The sequence below is a fragment of the Pinus tabuliformis genome, chromosome 4_1, assembly GCF_031772625.1.
Source record: "Pinus tabuliformis cultivar Carrire ecotype Pingquan chromosome 4_1, CPIR1, whole genome shotgun sequence".
Taxonomy (NCBI): Eukaryota; Viridiplantae; Streptophyta; class Pinopsida; order Pinales; family Pinaceae; genus Pinus; species Pinus tabuliformis.
In genome coordinates this window covers 779,896,858-779,916,696 of record NC_142303.1, presented here as the reverse complement: position 1 = coordinate 779,916,696, position 19,839 = coordinate 779,896,858, and the positions used below count along the sequence as shown (strand labels likewise).

At 36.0% G+C, this 19,839-nt stretch overlaps 1 protein-coding gene across 1 annotated transcript; it reads left to right on the top strand.

Moving 5' to 3' along the window:
* The first annotated feature begins 13,513 nt into the window (after positions 1–13,513).
* LOC149178456 (pentatricopeptide repeat-containing protein At2g33680-like) lies at positions 13,514–19,479 on the top strand. The gene is made up of 5 exons (XM_089420337.1): positions 13,514–13,719; positions 13,963–16,839; positions 16,992–17,138; positions 17,399–17,560; positions 17,728–19,479. Exons 1-2 carry the CDS (start codon positions 13,597–13,599, stop codon positions 16,639–16,641), a joined length of 2,802 nt encoding a protein of 933 aa, XP_089276463.1. The 5' UTR covers positions 13,514–13,596; the 3' UTR covers positions 16,642–16,839; positions 16,992–17,138; positions 17,399–17,560; positions 17,728–19,479.
* The last annotated feature ends 360 nt before the right edge of the window (positions 19,480–19,839 follow it).

Genomic DNA, 19,839 nt, shown 5'->3' with positions numbered 1-19,839 from the left:
TTTCAAGCTACCAACTATTGGGTGCAAGTATATCGCCATATGAGGGATTGATCCTCCATGTGAACCCTTACCATCATGGTTTTATCATGCTAATCATGTTGAACTGAATCTTCAAATATGCTTTAATTCTACAAATCCATGTGTCAAATATATCATAATTAAGGGAGTAATCAAAGTAAATAATGAATTTTTTGGTACTTGACATGAATCACTTTTGGGTGATGCCAATGATAGTGGAAACTAGTTGGTGTTATTGCAACTATTGATGGATAGCCATAAACTTTGAAACACATACATAGTGTATTGCATGAGATTCATGTGGAACTCATTTTGTTGTTGTTGCTCAACTAATTGGTCCCTTGCTTAGCAACCTTTTGGCATTGCTTTCAAGAACTTGTTGTTAGGGTCATACCCTAACCCCCTTACTTAGATACGTTATTTATGTAGGAGGCCACCTTCCTTGAATGGGGCCTTCAAATAGTTAATTAATAGCCATTCATTGTAAAAAGGGTCATTTTTATTAATAAGGCCCAAATTAGTGGGTCGACCCTCATTATAAGGGGCCCACAAGTAGATAAGATTTTCCGTGGATAACTATATTGAGAGAGTAGAAGGTTATGCAATATTTTGTCAAGACTTGTTAGTATAGTTGGAGTATTTCTCTTTGAGGTTGCCCCCTTGAAGAGTAAGAGAACATAACTCTCTATTTTTTATTATCAAAGAGATGTGTCTTAGTCTTTATCTCTCTTTTCTCTTGTGTTCTTGGGTTTTTCACTATATTATGTGAATTATACTACAAGTGGCATATGAACTCTTTCCTAGGCACAAAGTGGGAGAATTGTTTAGTACAAAGTGACATTTTTTTTTTTTTTTTGCTAATTTTTGACAAAATAAGAGGATGGAAACGTTTAGGTCAATTTTTTAAACTTTATGTGTAGAATTTGGTGAATATAATCCAAGGACTGAATTTCTCTCTAAAAAAAAAAATCATCTAAACTGGACTCTGGGAAGTGAAGTTATCCACAATCTAAAATCAATAATTTTTTAAGGTTTTTTTTTATGACAACCATAAATTTTATAGATTGGATATCCCTTGATAGAGACCAAAAATTTTAGTCAAAAGAGTGCCAATAAATCCACAGAAGATGCACCATGTCATATTTTGGGTCATAATGGTCAATCCAAGAAGTATAGCAGAAGTTGTGACCATTTTACATTTTTGGCCTCAAACTTTAGCTTGCAGAAGATATTTTCTAGCAAAGAGTTTTTTCCTAGGTCAACAAGTTCATTTTATTTTTAGAAACACATTTTAGTGTCTTTAAATAACATACTCATTTTGGTTCAATGGGTGATCTGTAATGCAAACTTGAAGGTGATGGAAAATTTTGCAATTAAAATTTTATGTCTTTTAGGAAATGGATCACTTTGCAAAAGCACATAAAATGATAGTTTTAAAACTCAGTTAACAACATAAAAACAGATACAATTATACCATATCAGATACACAAGATAACAAAATGATAAAGGAGTTCAACCCTCTCTTGGGCTACATCTCCAGGTCCAACTTCCAATGTTGGGCCTCTTTCATATAATGCTCAAATTTGTGTTTACATAGATTTACAGTGCTCATAATGTAAAAATTTATCTCCAAAAGATCCAGAATAGTCAAAAACCCCAAACTGGGCTCTTATTGGGCTCAATTTGGCAAAAAACTGAAGAATTTATGCTCTAGAGAAGTTTTTCTACTAACTGCTCTACAAAATGCACTCTCCTGCTAACTATTATACAAATTGTGCCTTTTCTGGAACCACCAAGTGCCATTTTTGCCCGGCACCAGTGAGATTCTTGTTGGTTCAGGTGCAATTTTTTGAATGATTTAAATTCCCTCCAACCCCTTAACTCCGAAAATCATGGCCATATGGGCCACATAGGGTTGAGGGCTCCCCCGTTGGTTAAGCACCTTTTTCTCTAGGAACGTGGTCTTATGGATACCATGGGTCCAAGGGTTGGGCTAACCACCCACCCTTCTTGTCGGGTCCCTTAAATACTGGTGTGTGGTCATATATGGTGGCATGTGACCCTGGGGTTGGCCCGCTCTGTAGCAACCTTCGCCTTCTGCCTTAGCCACGGTCTGGTGCCATTGTTATATGGCCAAGGGCTAGGGCTCTGACACAACCCTCTCCATCATTGCACTGTGGTATCATGGAATTCGACAAAACCAAGTGTTGGGCCTATGGATTATCCCCCTCCTACGATAACACTTTACAGCTACACCAAGGTCATGTGGAGTAACGTGACCAAATTCTAAAGACCATTCCCAAGCCCCTCTTTCATGGCCACCTTTCAAACTCCACTGAGGGTTGTATGGATACAACATGACCAGGGGATGAGGGACATTCCCAAGCCCCTATTCCGTGGGCGCCTTTCAAACTCCGCTGAGGGTCATATGTAATGAACGTGACCACCAGGCCTGGCCCCTTCCTCCAATGGGCGCCGATTGAAAACTTAAATATGGGTTTGACCCATAGTATAATAGGAACCACCATGAGGACTTAACGACAAGGCACTAGATTTGTGAACATGAGGTTACAGGTTCGAATCCAAGGAGGTCTATTTGGCCCATTACCAAATTTTGCGCCACCCCAAGATGCCACGTGGCACCCAATCATTGGGCCACGAAAATCCACCATAACCAATCATAACTTGCCAACTCGAACCAATCAAGTGAGGCCACTTGGTAGCTTGCCATTGGTCTGTGAGGTACAATCAACTTTCCCATTCAGCCTGTTGAGTCATCGTACAAATTGCCCAGTCATCAGTCCTGCACCCAACCTACAAAAAATTTACCTACTTGGGAAAACAATCAAAACATGATATCGGGAGCATACGATATCATATTTGAGTTATTCAAGTTGCATTGGATTCAGGTCAGCGAGCTCTATGTTTTGGCACCTATTTCAATCACTTTTGAACACTTTTATTTTTTATCACTTTATTGATCCCCTGGATCACTCCTCCCAATTGGAAGCTTTTGGACCTCCAAAAGACTATTTTCAGTCAACAAACAAATGAGGGTACAATTCCCTCACCCTTCCAATCTCAATCCATTTGGCTTTGCTTGGTTGTGTACCTTTGAGCCCCATACGAAGGTGCTTCCCATTCCTTCTTCTTGAAGTTTTTGTTTTTTTGTCAATGATAGAATCTTGGCATTCTCCAAGATATTCAGGAGATAAAAATTCTCTTGAAAGAATATGAACATTCTCTCTTTGATATTCAATCAAAGGAGGCTCATCCAATTTCAATTTATTTTCATCTTGAAGCATTTCTTTGTTGATGCAAAGCCTTACTTCATCTCCAACCTGGAAATTGTGGTCAACACGATGCTTATCATGTATAGCCTTGTACTTGGCTTGACTCTTCACCAAATGTGATCGCCATCGCCATGCACTATTCTTCTTCAAATCCAACACATTAGGAGACCCACAAGAAGATGTAATAGAACTAATGTTCTCTTTTTCAAGTAGCTCTTGCATCTGCTTATTGATCCTTGCATTCTCTAACATTGGCATCTTGTTCATACCAATGTTCAAAAGTGATGCATTATGTTGTAATTGAACTTCATGTTGTTTTCTTCTTTTAGGAGGCAACACATTAGACTCATGAAACATCTTATCACATGTGTTAACAATCTCAACCAAATCATGTTTGAGTTTTACATGACATCCTTGGAAAGCTTCAAATTCCTCAACATCTTTGTGTTTAATCATTAACAATGCAAAATTTTGACTAGCATTTACAAACCTCTTCATTTATCCACCATTCACAAGATATTCAACTTCTTGCAATGTGCTCTAAAAATATACTCAATCCCATTTTTAAACAAATGATACTTGTTCTCATGGCAATGAAAGACGACTTTCCTCTATCATATTAGTATGGGATTCCCAAAACAATCCCGCATATGTCAAGTGGTACTATCATCAAGTTCCACCTCATCAATAAAATTTGCAGTGATGGCGAATTTAAGTATGCATTTTCTTGTCACTTGCAATTTGGCATTGTCACATACCCAACCCAAAGGATAAGGTTTAGGATGAGGAATGGTTTCCAAATTTAGTTTCTTGACAATGTCTTCTGAAATAAGGTTTGCTTGTGATCCACTATCAAACAAAGTATCTACTTTGTTATGTTTTGTGATGACTCTAATATGGAAAAGCTCTATTCTTTCTCTTTCATTTTGAGTTTCAATGGGCTTGCTAGAAGAACTAGTACTTGCAATAGAATCCTTACCTTTCAATCCCATGGCTATGATTTTTGTTTCATCTCTGGAATCAAATCCTAGATCTTGTTGAGTTGTTGCAACAGTCTTTTCTTTCTCCTTGTTATTAAACTTTTTAGGTCTCATCTCAGGATGAAGTTTCCAATAGTGGTCTTCATCATGGCCTTCTTTTGAACAATGTTTACATGTGAGTTTTTGTCCCTCCTTCTTGATTGAAGAATTCTTTTTATTCATACCTTTGAAATTCCCCTTTCCTTTGTCTCCTGACTTAAATGGCTTATCACTAGTTCTTCAGAAACATTCTTCCCTCTTGTTTCTAAATGAGTTTCCTGTACACAAACTTCATCTAGCTTTGTAGGGTTAAACATGAGAATTGTGTGTCTCAAATAACTATTTAAACCTCCAATGTATTTCAGTAGAGTGTCTTGAGATGATAAATCTATACCGAAAATCATGTGGAGTAATGCAACCGAATGCCAAGGGCCATTTTGAAGCCCATCTTCCATGGGTGCCTTTCAAACTCCGCCAAGGGTCGTATGGATACAACATGACCAGGGGATGAGGGTCATTCCCAAGCCCCTATTCCATGAGCGCCTTTCAAACTATGTCGAGGGTCGTATGCAGTGAACATGAATGGGGGTCGAGATTGGCAACGCAACCCCTTCCTCCGATGGGTGCCGATTGAAAACTTAAATATGGGTTCGGCCCATAGTATAATAAGAACCACCACGAGGAACTAACAGTAAGGCGCTAGATTTATGAACACGAGGTTGTAGGTTCACATCTCAGGAGGTTTGTTCCTCCCATTACCAAATTTTGTGCCACCTTAGGGTTACACGTGGCAACCTGTGATTAGGCCACGTGCCTCCCAATCATTGGGCCACGAAAATCCACCATAACCAATCATAACTTGCCAACTTAGATCAATCAAGTGAGGCCACTTGGAAGCCTGCCATTGGCCTGTGAGGTACAGTCAACTTGCCCAGTCGGCTTTCTGAGTCATCATACAGATTTTCCACTCAGGAATCGTGCACCCAACCTATAAAAATTTTACATGTTTGGGAAAACAACCAAAACATGATATTAGAAGCATACAATATCGGTTTTGAGTGATTCAAGTTGTGTTAGATTCAGGTCAGCGATCTCTATGCTTTGGCACTGGTTTTAAGTACTTTTGAACACTTTGAATTTTGATCACTTTACTGATCCCCTGGATCAATGGGTAAAATTGTGGTAGGGGAAGAATACATATAGGAAATACAAGGCAAACCAAATTGTTGGAAACCCTTGTAACCCTTATTGGTACCCCTTTGAGTAATACCAAATAAGGCAATAATTATGTATAAAAAATCATTTCTACATACCTTTAGATATATTGGAAGTCCCCTAGGTATACCTGAAACCATCTTTAGATAGGTTAATCAACCATCTTGTTGCTATATTACACTAGGAACAACACTCGAGGAGACCACTCTCTAGCACGTAACTAGTCAAGTAGTATGGATAAGGGCATGGTTGAGCTTCCTTAGTTAGTGTCCTTGGATATTTAGGGGGAGTAATATTGTTGGACCCAATGCATATATCAAAGCACTATAACACTTTATACTCTCTTGTACCCATGACACAACAACTTTTTCCAGTGAGCTCACCCATGAAGGTGAATGCCTATAAACCACCTCATGATTCCTTGGAGACATGAACATCTACTATACTATAAGTAAGTTGGAATTATTAAAAGGTTAGCTTAAGAAATTTTAGAAGGACATAAATGGGTCTGACAAGAAGTTGGAGGAGAATCTAAATAAGAAGCTAGATGGGAAGTTTGACAACTTAAAAAAAATTGTGAAGTTGTCGAGTATGTTATCTTGAGGCATACATGAAGAAAACTAGGAACTACATAGCACATTAAGCCACACCAAGAAAAAAATTCTAACTTGGGACTATTTAGGCACCCACAATAATCACCAGGTTTACACAACATTAGATCAATGAATATTAACTTATGGCATTGCTCTCCTAAGGTAGAATAAATTTCATGACCTTGACCCATCAGGACAGATAACCTAGATTGAACTTTACTTCGCTCTCAAGAGCAATAACAATGACATGATGAAACCTAGGGTGGGATTCCTATATTTAGATCGAGAAAGATGACAATAAAGGGATTGGCATACATCACTTGGATTCAATGTTTTTTAAGTTGTTGATGTTTTGAGAGAGAGACTCACTATTTGGGGTGTCTTACCAAGATACACCAGACAAGCTTAGTTAATAACTTTAGGGCAACCTTTGAGAAATCAACAATTTGTACATAGAACTTAATTGATTATTTCCATAATGAATGTTTAATTAGTGGCCTCAAGGATGATATTTGAGCACAAATTAGAATGCAATATCCTACTACATGGTTAGAAGAAACTGAGAGATCCCTAGAAGCTTAGATGGTGATCAATGCACAAACAAAAATACCAGTGTTCATTCCCTGCATTCATCCTCCCTAGGGAAATTCCCCAAGCACAACTCCTACTCATCCCTTGAAAGTAGAAAGGTTATCTCCAATAAAAATGGTAGTCCTCCAAAGATGTAGACTTTACTATAAATTTGATGAAAAATATGCTCCATGTCATTGGCATAAAAAACATAAATTATTCCAAATTGATATGACCACTTAATCCCTATCCAAAGACATAACTACTGAAGACACTAGAGTTATAGGTTGACAACATCAACACTCGAACTCTAGAAGATATCAAATCTCTATTTCCTCATGAAGAACCCTTAATCTCCCTACATGCATTATTGGGCATTTCAAATCCTTAAACCTTGAAACTCATGAGCTACATCAAGCATCGAAAAGTTGTAGTCCTAGTTGATAGTTGTAGTACTCACAATTACTTTCAAAAGAGAGTGTCAGAAGAAACTCATTGTTTTATACACATAATGCACAAGTTTCAAATCATGATCACCAATCAAGGTGCGATGAAATGTGGGGGAAAATGTGAAAATTTCAAATTCTAGATGGCATACAACGAGCTCAAAACCCATTTATTTTCCATTGATATGGGTGGTTGTGATATAGTATGGGGGGGAGAATGAGTATGCATGTTGGGATTAGTCACCATGGGCTTCAAAGAACTCTATATGAATTTCACTAAAGAGGGTCATGTACACACCATTTGAGGGTTTTTTGGCAGGCTCCCCTGAAGTAGTTGGCTCTCATCGTATAGAGAAGTTATTAAAGAAAGGCCACTCTAACACTATTACATAATTTAATGCGATACTTTTTATGGATAATCCATCACAAGAAATCCACCTAGATTTGTAGCTAGTCGTGACAAACATCATTAAGTCCTTGAGACACCAAAAAATTTACCCCCTTTTCAAGGAGAGAATGGACACCGAATTAGGATGAAAGAGATAGACATTTTAGTGGATTTTATCATAGGACTACCAAAAGCTGGAAACAAATTAGTCATCATGGTGGTGGTTAATTGTCTTTCAAAAGCTACTCATTTTGGTGTCCCAACTCATCATTTCACTCCTTCCTCAGTTTCCCAGGCCTTCATGAATCAGATCTTGAAGTTACATGGTATGCCCCCTTACATTATCTTAGTTTGAGATTCCACATTCACCAATAAATTTTGGTAGGAGCTATTTAAACTTCAAGGTGCCCAAATGAATATGAGCATTACATATCATCCTCAAATTTATGGTCAAATAGAAGTGGTAAACAAATGTTGGGAAACCTATTTGATATTCTTTGCTACCAAACGGCCACACTAGTGGATATGATGGCTTCCCCTTAAAAAATGGTGATATAATACCACTTATCATGGAACTACCAAATTGACACCATATGAAGATATTTATGTTCAAAAACCCTCATCCATGGCATCCTATGCATTGGGCACATCCAAGGTTCACGCAATAGATATAACACTTCAAATCAAAGAAGCCATTATTCGTATCCTCAAGGAAAACTTGGTCATGGCACAAAATTAAATGAAACAACAAGTTGATCCACACATATATTTACATTCTTTTTCAAAGGGAATCACTTGCTCCTTCACTTGCAACCTTATAAATAAACATGACTTAAATATTAAGTTCCCCGTAAGCTAGATCCTAAGTTCTATACCTACCATATTATATAATGCATTATTCAGGTTTCCCACAAATTAACTCTTCTAGCCCACTCAAGGTTCATTCAGTCTTTCACATGTCTTGTTTGAAGAAGGTTGCGGGACGATATTGCAAAGTGCATACCAACCCACTAGAACTTGAAGAAGAAGGTTCCATTTGGCTCGAGCCAAAAGCAATATGAGGTACCAATGAGCATTAATTGCGTCAGTGCACAATCAAGGAATTATTAATTCAGTAGAAAGAATGCAAGTACAAGATGCCACATGGGAACTAGTAGTGATTCTCTAACAATTTTCTCACCTTCGGCCTTTAGAACATCATTGCTTTCAAAGGGGAAGACATGCTAGGGTCCTACTACAACTCCCTTTCTTATATAATTTATTAATATACAAGGCCATCTTGTTTGAATAAGACCAATTCAATAGTTAGTTAATAGTCATTTGTTGTAAAATGGTTCATTCTTATTAATAGGGCCCAACTTAGTTGGTCAACCCTCATGATAAGAAGCCCATAGATAGATAAATTTCTCTATGGATAGTTATTTATAGAGTATAATATTATCTATTGTTGTGTCAAGAATTGTTATTGCATTTGGAATGTTTCTCTTGGAGGTTGCCCCGTTGAAGAGGTAAGTGAACATGGCCCTCTATTTTTTATTATCAAAGGGATCTTTTTTAGGGTTTATCTCCCTCTTTTCTCTTGTATTATTGGGTTTCACACTACACTTACGTTGTTGACACTATTATTTGATTGTAAGAAGGGTTATTTCAAACTCTTGCAAGGGATTCATGTTATGCTTAAATGCCATATTAAAACAAAATCCATTAGCTAGGGGAAACATTTTGCTAGAAATGTGATAAAACATGCATAATTACACTAGAATGAGAAAATTGCAATTGCGATTTCTTAGGCATCATATTGTTAAGATAATCTAGAGATCCAAAAACTATGACAAGGGCCTTCTGCTAATTTTGTTAATTATCACAATTGTTCTGTTGGAAAATGTCTAAGTCACATAAAATTACATGTTAGAGAAAGTATCAAATGATAGAGATATTTTAAACTTAAAAAATTACATTGACAAGGAAAAATTCACATGAAAAGAAAAAGGACGCGTCAATATTAAATAATGACTTATGAAAAAATATGAACGTATGTCATTACATCATAAGGCATTCCTTTGGGAAGAACTCCCCTCCCATGCCATTATGTCCCATTATGCATCATCGATCTTGTGTGTTAGACGATTAGAAGATCTTCCATCGTTGGATCATCATAAGCAATAGAGGTAGTTAGCAACTACCACGTGAGTGGTAGGAGGGTAACATAAAAAGGAAAAAGAAAAGAGAGGGGAGCTCTCGATTTTTATTTTTTTTCCATGTCTGGTACGAATACACTAACTACAACTCCCACAATAGGAGAGAAGGAAAAACACAACACACACACACACACATATATATATAACTTGTAGTTGGTGGCTCGAGGGAAATGCCTTCAGTGGGAAGGTGTTGTGGTTGAGAGGAGCCAAGCATTTTCATTCTTAATTTCTTAGTTGACAAACCCCTCAAAAAGTTACATTAGGTGTGTGTATTGGTGTTAATTTTAATTTTATGTGAAAAAAGGTTTTATTTTGAGGTAACTAGAAAATATATATGAATAAATAAATACAGTTGTATGCTTTTACCTATAGTAGTAAAATAAAAATAAAGAGGGTTTTATGCCACAAAAAATAAGAAATAGAATATATGTGTTGTTCTCTATGTGAGATTAATTTTCTTTGCTTCATAAAACCATTAGTCTAGAGTAGTAATGTTTAATATATATTAAAGTTGTTACAATCAACTCTATACATATATGGATGCATAAAAACAAGAGAGAAAAGAAATAATATACGTACAAAACAACTCTATTGGAAACTGGAATACACATATAACATTATAGTGTTGTTGCACCATTAAAATAATTACGTCAGAATGTAGCGATAAGCTACAAGTAAAATTTGCCACTACAAAATAAGGAAACATCTCTAAAACATTAAACCAAAGCAGCTTAAAACCTCTTTGTCTTAACATGACCATATACTATAACTTTCCTTAATAGAGGAAAGAGGGCTTTGCTTTTCATTCGAGAGAAAAGACCAAGCATAAAACTTTGGAAATGAGTACAAGGTTTCCAACTTGGAAAATAGAGTTCGAGAGTTAGTGAAATTGAAAAAGCCGGTTCGGTAAAACGTTAATGCCAAGAAAATGGGGTTTTCCTTTAGGTTACGTGTCAACAATTTTTTTAATGAGGAACCATTAATGTAAAGAATTATAGATTAATAGAATGTATGACTCAAACAGTGACAAGATGAATATGGTAAAGAATTTTTACCGGTACAAGATTTGGACGAGAACCCTAACGGGATAAGGAACCTAAAAAAAGAGAAAATGAAAGTAAAACATGTGGTGTGTGGTCTAGCACCATTGTTCATGGCGTGAGGGTTAATGATGAATTTTTTCAGAATCGAGTTGGGGAGTGCTACATTTGCTTGCCACAGAACAAAAGAATTTAATAGTTCAAGTATTCTTTTATCCTGACACATTATCATTGAACATACTTGTAAAAAAGTAGATATTGGTGGGATTCCTCAAACTACCGTCCTTCCTAATTATTGTAGCTCAATTATGCAAAGTTTAAATTTCAAATTTTTTCTGAGACAAATGCCATTAAATAAACAAAATTGCATAAAAAAATTACTTATTTCTTCTATGTTACTCTTTCCTTTGTTACGGCCTTATGGTGTTTCCTTTGCAATATGTGGTGCAATTGCAAGTAAACCTTCTTTAGTATAAAATATTTAGATGAAAATTGATTAAAAAAACTCATTCAAATTTAAATTAAAAAAAAAAACAACCCAAATAATAAAACTCTATAGATCAAACAAAACTTATTGTACCAAAAGTTATACATACACACTTAATAACAAAAATAATAAAATAAATAAAATAATAAAAATAGTTAAATAAATTATATATATATATATATATATATATATATATATATATATATTTTAAAAAATTATAGAAAAAAATCAAAGTAATCCTAGCATTGGAATAATTTATAGAATTGCAAATGAAATATTAAATTAATTTGAATTGACTTTTTACTATTATGATACACCACCCCATATCATCTACACAAGCTCACTATAATCGCAATATTTAGTGTGAGTGTTAAGAACCTTTCAAAATCATAAGAGTGAAACAAATGAAGGTTTATCATGAGGAGTTAATTGGAAGATGAAATTTAAAATATGTTTTATTAGCCAGAAAGATTATATTATTATAATTAATATTATAATGAGATTATTTAGTATTTTATTTATAATATTGGTTAAAGATTGAGATAATTTTGGAATTAAGATTTTAATTATGAATTAAAATTAAAAATAATTAATGATAAAGAATGATAATATTAATTTATTTTTGAGGTTACAAATAAGTTGAGATTAAATTGGTATATAAGATTTTCTTATTTGTGGTATAAGTGATTTTTTTTGTTTAGCAATTTCTATCTAAGAGATATTAGAAAATTATTTAGGATAATTCCATGAAACAATTATTTAGGATTATTGATAAGATCTCAAAAATAATGTAAATGAAAGGTTATCTATAATTTTGGAATTAAGGTTTTAATTATGAATTAAAATTAAAAATAATTAATGATAAAGAATGATAATATTAATTTACTTTTTGAGGTTACAAATAAGTTGAAATTAAATTGGTATATAAGATTTTCTTGTTTGTGGTACAAGTGATTTCTTCTACTTAGCAATTTCCATCTAAGGGATATTAGACAATTATTTATGATCATTCCATGAAACAATTATTTAGGAGCATTGATAAGATCTCAATAATAATGTACATGAAAAGCTATCCAAATTCTCTCTTCATAATGTTTAGAGGCATAATTGAAGGAGGAAAGGCTATCCAAACTCTCTCTTTCATTCATGATGTTTAGAGGCATAATTGAAGGAAGACTGGAGGTGAAAGGCTCTAGGGCTATTAAGGAGTAGACCACTCTCTTCATGATGTTTAGAGGCATAATTAAAGGAGGAAAAGCAATCCAAACTCTCTCTTCATGATGTTTAGAGGCATAATTGAAAGAAGACTGGAGGTGAAAGGCCTTAGGGCTATTAAGGAGTAGACCATTGTGGTTGTTGGTATGTAAAGAATGTTTGTTGCCATGAACTAAAGCATCTAAAATCAGTGTAACTTTTAACTAAAAAAACATAGTATATTTATAAGTAGACAAAATCAACCATTTTTCATCATAATTCTTCTCTAAACCTAATAAAAAGTGTTATAAAAAGTTATATGTCTTAAAAAATTATAACTACACCTAATAAAAAGTGCTCTAAAAAGGTATAGATACATCTATTTGATTATATTTTTTTAGTTTATTAAAAAAAATTCAAATCATCAAATTTAAAAACTATATATATATTAAACTAAAAATTTACCAAAAATTAAATTTACAAAATAAATCAAATAATTAAATTTACAAAATAAATCAAATAATTAAATTTATTTATTTTATAATTAAATAAATTTATAAAATAATTATGTTTATTCACTTTTTAACTCATTTTATAATTAAATAAATTTATAAAATAATTATTTTTATTCACTTTTTAACTCACTTTATAATTATAAATAATATAGTCTATTCAAATTCACAATTAAAAAATGCTATATTATGTTTTTAAACCTTTTATCACTTATAAGAAAAAACGTGTATTGATCAATATTGAAATCCTACTTTCATATATGTGGCTGGGAATTTTTTTGATATAAATCATAAATCTGAAGTTTCATATATATGGCTGGGAATTTTTTTTGATATAAATCATAAATTTGAAGTTTACATTCTGAAAAAAAAAAAAATTCACAATTTTTAAACATTTTATTACTTATAAGAAAAAGGTTAAAGGTATATTAATTATTATTGACATCCTATTTCTATATATATATATTAAATTCCAAGATTACAATCTCAAATCTCAAAAGAGTTTGGTCTTGATTATAACATCACCTAGGTAAATAAACTGAGAAATTATAAAACTGGAGCTGCTGTGAAATTATGTCGATATCAAAGGAAAGGTTCATTCTGTTCATATATACGGTGTGGGGATGCCTATCTACATATCAACATGCTGCTTATCCTCTGCCACAACGTCTTACCTATTATGTTACAGGAGGACTGAATTACACCGACAAAGCGTGATATCTACAGAGCAACTCTCATTTCACAAGGTAAGCAGCTGTTGCTTTTGCTCTTTCGTTTCTATTTTCATATTTATCGATACAATCTCATTGAGTAATGGAAATAAAATTCAAGTGGGCCGCTCCGGTTGCTCTAGATGAGAGGTGGGACTGTCAAATATATAACGAGTTGGTATAGGTTTGAGGTGGGTTTGTCAAATTTTAGGCGGGTTGCTCTAAATTCTGAAGCACACTGAGTAGGCTTGTCTGACAAAGCCACCATTTTTTTTAAAGGCATTGGGAGCCCTGCTGCATACAGCAGAATCCGGGTTTCAAACCTGTTATTGGAAGCCAATGCAGTTGTCCACATTGAACAGTATTGTTGGTCATGGAATTGGAAGACTAATTGGAAAAAGAAACCAAGAACATGGAGACAGAAGGGCCATCCTTCATGACTGGAATACGGCTGTAGATACAGTATGTAAGGAGGGGAAAGCCAAGGAAACCCAAAGGAAAATTATGGCAGATTGCAGTACATATGCTCGCCTCCTGCAGAAATGTATTGACTTGAAATCTATTACAGAGGGGAAGAGAGTCCATTTGCACATGATGGACAGTGGATTTGATATTGATGTTTATATTGGAAACCTCTTGATAAGTATGTATGCCAAATGTGGTAGTATTAAGGACGCACGCCAAGTTTTTGACAAAATGTCTCAGCGGGATGTGGTCTCCTGGAATGCAATGATTGCAGGCTTTGTGCAGAATGGTCTTTGGAAAGAGGCTCTGAAACTCTTTAAACAAATGGGAGAGGATGGCATGAAGCCCAATAAGTTCACATACGTAAGTGTGCTTAGAGCGTGTGCGAATTTAGAAGAAATAGAACACGGCAAACAAGTACACAATCTTATACTAAAAACTGGATTTATGTTAGATATGTCAGTGAGGAATGCTCTGGTTACGATGTATGCTAAATGTGGTAGCACAAATGATGCAAATATAGTGTTTGCTAGGAGCAAGCGAAACGTAGTTTCTTGGAATGCCATGATTGCAGGCTATATGCAGAATGGACAGGCCGAGGAGGCCCTGAAACTTTTTTGCGAAATGCGACTGGCAGGTATTGAGCCAGATCTATATACATATGTAAGTACTCTGAGTTCGTGTGCCGGTTTAGAAACTTTAGATCATGGTGAACAGGTACATGCCCAAATCATCAAAACTGGGTTCGGGGAGAATTTGGCCATGGGGAATGTGCTTATAACCTTACATGCAAAACACCAGAATGTGGTTAATGCTCGAAAGGTATTTGACAGAATGCCTACTCGAGACGTGGTCTCATGGAATGCTATGATTGCCGGATATGCTCAGAATGGACACGGTGATGAGGTCTTACAACTCATACGTCAAATGCAGTCGGCAGGTATGAAGCTTGATTTCATGCTCAACCAATTCACATTTGCAAGTATTCTAAGCGTATGTGCCAGCTTAATAATTGTTAAATGTGGGAAGGAGGTTCATGCCCGCATTATTAAAACTGGATTTGAGAAAGATGTGTTTGTTGGAAGTGCTCTTGTCGATATGTATTCTAAATGTGGCAACATTGAGCATGCATGCAGAATTTTCAATGAAATGCCAGCACAAAATTTGATTTCGTGGAATGCGATGATTGCTGGATATGCTCAGAATGGTTGTGTGGAGGAGGCCTTGAAGTCTTTTATTCACATGGAGCTGCAAGGTATGAAGCCAAATCAGTTCACATTTACCAGTGTCCTTAAAGCATGCGCCACTCTAACAGCTATGGAACATGGCAGAGGGATTCATGCTTATATCATTAAAACTGGAGTTCAATGTGATGTCTTTGTGGGAAGTGCCTTGATTGATATGTATGCCAAATGTGAGAATATAGAAGCTGCAGCTAGAATCTTTGAGAGTATGCCCGAAAGAAACCTGGTCTCATGGAATGCAATGATTGCAGGATATGTCCAGAATGGGCACGATGAGGGGGCCTTGAAAATTTTCTGCCAAATGCGACAGGCATGCATAATGGCTGACAATTTCAATTTAGCAAGCATCCTTGGTGCATGTGCAGGCCTTGCAGCCCTTGGACATGGCCAGCAAGTCCATGCCCTCATCATCAAATCTGGATTTGATTCAGATGACTGGGTGGGGAGTGCCGTGCTTGACATGTATGGCAAGTGTGGGGATATGGGAAGTGCACGTGAGGTGTTTGATGAAACTGTTCAGCGAGATGTTGTATTGTGGACTGTGATGATTGCAGCATATGCTCAACATGGCCATGGCATGGAAGCCCTTCGACTGTTTGAAGAGATGCAGTCCACAGGGATGAAACCAGACCACATTACCTTTGTTGGTGTTTTATCTGCATGCAGCCAAGAGGGCCTAGTGCACAAAGGCCATGAGTACTTTCACTCTATGAGTCAAGATTATGGTATCATTCCAAGAGTGGAACACTATGCCTGCATGGTGGACCTTCTTGGTCGTGCTGGATGCCTGGATGAGGCAGAGAAATTTATCAAGGAAATGCCACTTGAATGTGGCTCAATGGTGTGGCAGACATTGCTTGTGGCTTGCAGAGTCCACGGCAATATGGAGCTGGGGAAACGTGTGGCAGAAAATATTCTGGAAATGGAACCAGAAGACCCTACAACATATGGGATTCTATCAACCATCTACACTGCTGCTGGCAGGTGGGAAGATGTTGCAAAGGTGCAAGAATTGATGAAAGCCCGAGGTGTCAAAATGGAGCCCGGGCAAAGTTGGATTGAAATCAAGAGCAGGGTGCACAAATTTGTAGCAAGAGATAGATCTCATCCTCAGACTGATGAGATCTATCTAAAGCTGGAAGAATTGGCTAGGCAGATGAAAGAGGCAGGATATGTACCCAACACATACTTTCTGATGCATGAAGGGGAGGAAAAACAAAGTGAGGGCATTTTTGATCTCATAGTTTGAAGCTGGTTGTTGCGTTTGGGCTTATCTGCATGTCACGTGGGGTATCTATCCAAACTGCTGAAGACTTTCATGTTGATGGTGATTGCCACACTACCACCATGGATTTGAAGTGTTTTCATCATTTAAAGGATAGTCAATGTTGGAACTTGGAACTGTCATTGTTTCTGTTTCCTGCTGAAGTTTGGCACATGCAATTGGGTAAGCTAATGTTTTATTTTTGGATATTGAGAATGTGGTTACATTGTGTTGGTGATTCTTACTATTTTGGGGCATTAAAGTTGCATCATCTTGGTGTATTGTTATTATTTAATATTTTCTGTGATCGCCCTTGATTTGTAAACATGTATCAGCTTCACTCTTGCATTATTGTGATTTCTCACTGTGCACGAGTTGCATTGACTGTTTGAGGCAAAGTCATGTTGAATCATAGTGCTTGAAAATGTGGAAGGTGTGGATGGAATCTTAACTCAGTTGTTCAATCTCCTCTTCACTCTATGGTAATATATCTTGTTGCCAACTCATTGTATGCATTAATTTGTCAGTAGAGTTAGTTCTTATATCTTTGCAGCCTACTAAATGGTGTTTGTCTGATCACAGGAATATTGTCAGCATTGTGGAAATGTAATTTATTAGAGTTGAATGTTAATTATAGTTTCCATATGCATGTGAGATTGTTAACTTTAAGCTTTTTGTGCACTAACTAAGAGCATCTTGATCATGTGGATAATAATGTGAATCTTTTTTTTTAATATTCCAGATTCTAAGTCTCTCCACATGCACCTTCACATGAGCATCAACCTGGACAACCGACAGTCTCTTCTTTGTACTATTTCTGAGGTGGCATCTTTTGCATATACCGTTTTGTTCATTTAGTAACATGCTCACACCACATGAGCTTCTCTCCACGTATAATTCCGAGGTAAGTTCATATATCACTGACAGAATTTTGGCAGCTGTGGAATCACTGGACCTTCTAGTTCTGTATGTAGGATATGATATCAGATAAACTGTTTTGCTTATAGTGTTTGCATTCTTCACATTTTTAGTGGCTCTAACTTGGCTCTCTAACTTCTCTTCAATGCGTAGGTGTCTGAGGACCATTTCATGACACCTTGCAGGATGACACCCATGGATACCCTATGTACCAGTTGCAAATCTAGGGGCATTGTCATATTGTACATGCTAGTTTGGTGCTACGGTCGTGGTTTACTCCACCCTTGCCAACCAAGGGGGAGGTGGAATTCTTACGAGATGACTTGGTGGTATCAATATCATGCTCTTCTACTCATTTCAGCTTATCAAATTGATTGGTCATGTTTGTATCATTGGAGGAGGTTGCTTCAGTGGCATATTATATATATTCATCTTGTTGTAGGTCCTACTCCATGGTCATTCGTTGGTGAAGAAAACTCCTGTTACCTTTCTCTTGTGCTCATGATGTTCTAATCATTACTTTCACTTGGTTGTTGCATGATGGGTCAAAGTCTTATTCCTAGTGGTGAGGTACCTGGCTAGTGGTTTGCCTAGATGTCATTTCCTCTTTCATTATACATCCATCATTTTTCCAATATACAATCCATAATTTCATTATCCTTTTACCTAGTCATAGCTCGTATTATGCCCATATTCCATCATTTACCCACTCCTTGAGGGTGCATGATCCATTTCATCCATTTTAATATAGTTTTTCTTTCACAAGTAACCGTTCATTTGCCATATTTCATTATATCACCTTCTCCATGTGCAAAATGCCAAAGTGGTTTGGGATATTTTATTATTGATTAATTAGATCCAAACCTAGGGTTGAAGTGTTGCATTATTGGTCAATTTTATTATTGAGTTCTTAACCTAAATTGAGGCCTCATTCCCTAAGTTGCAATTTATAAAGAAGAAGAAGAAGAAATAAGCACTAGGGAATGCAACTTCTTGTTCATGTAAAACACAACTTGAGGGTAGCACTCACCTTTGGCACACATGTTGAGGCAACCCATATTAAAAAATAATATATGGAGGATGGTTACTTTCATACAATTTGTTGGGGTTATTTAGCCTTTGTTCACACTCACATGTGCTGCTTTTATTGACCATTTCATTATCTTGGCACAGATGTTGAAGAGGTGGTTTGGTTTGCATAGTTTTTTAGGGTTAGTTATGCATGTGGCCTATCCACTTGTCCACTTTCATATCCATTAATTCATTTTTTATTCACTCCATCTTCTAGGCACTCTCTCCTAGGTGGTGTACTTCACTAGAAGGTTCAATTCACCTTGAAATAAGCCTTGTTCACACCATGTTTTCACCTTGATGATGATATTGGACTTGGAACAAGTGTGCCCTTGCAATTTTGAGGAGATCCTTACATGGTTTGAGATTTTCATGGAGGAGTGATCACATGGATATTATTTTTTATTGCATGGACTTGGTCTCTTGCTATTTATCGAGTGGCATGCTTTCCTTGGTGGAGCACATGCTATATGGAGATTATTCATGTTTGTCAAGGTTTCTTGCCATTCTTGGAGGGTGCACTTGTTAAAGTGCCTTGTTTAATATTTTTGGGAGATGGTTGCAACTAACTTGCATCACTCCCTAACGCACATCTCTCTTGCATATTATTTTATTGTTACTTGTTGGATAGCTCTCCTAGGCATGAACCCTAGCCTTTGTGATCCTTTCATGAAGGGATTAAAGTATTATTTGATGGCCAATTCATGAGCTTTACAATATTATTTTAGTATTTGTTTGACTCATCAAACATGATCACTTGGATATTCACATTGTTTTTATTGTGAGGTGGTTGAGTCTACAACTCCATAAATAAGAGGTTCCACTTGCTTGTAATTGTTGTTGAGTGAGCTATAGTAGAGCATCTCTTTCTCTTTCTCGGAGCAAATATTGTGTGGGAATGCTTTCTTCTTTTATGTGTCAGACTACATTGTGGATGCATTTGTTGATGATTGGAGCTATTGTATGCAAGCTTTAAGATTGGATCACAGTCATCTAGTAAGAACTACTTCAAAGGTAGATAGCTAGGTGCGAATAACTCACTCGTTATTTAATTTTATTTACTCTGAGTAGTTTTAATCTTGTTCCTTCAAAGAAGTAATAACTTACACTAGCGCTACCTACAAAAATAAATCTTTTGATCCAGTTCTGAAATTAACATCTCTTATGGTTATTTCCTTGCATAGATTAGATTCC

Bases quoted from the DNA above. Each gene is read 5' to 3' on its own strand.
- LOC149178456 (XM_089420337.1), top strand. From the start codon at position 13,597: ATGCCTATCTACATATCAACATGCTGCTTATCCTCTGCCACAACGTCT. The intron at 13,720-13,962 runs GTAAGCAGCTGT...TTTTTTTTAAAG, and splicing joins AGCAACTCTCATTTCACAAG to GCATTGGGAGCCCTGCTGCA.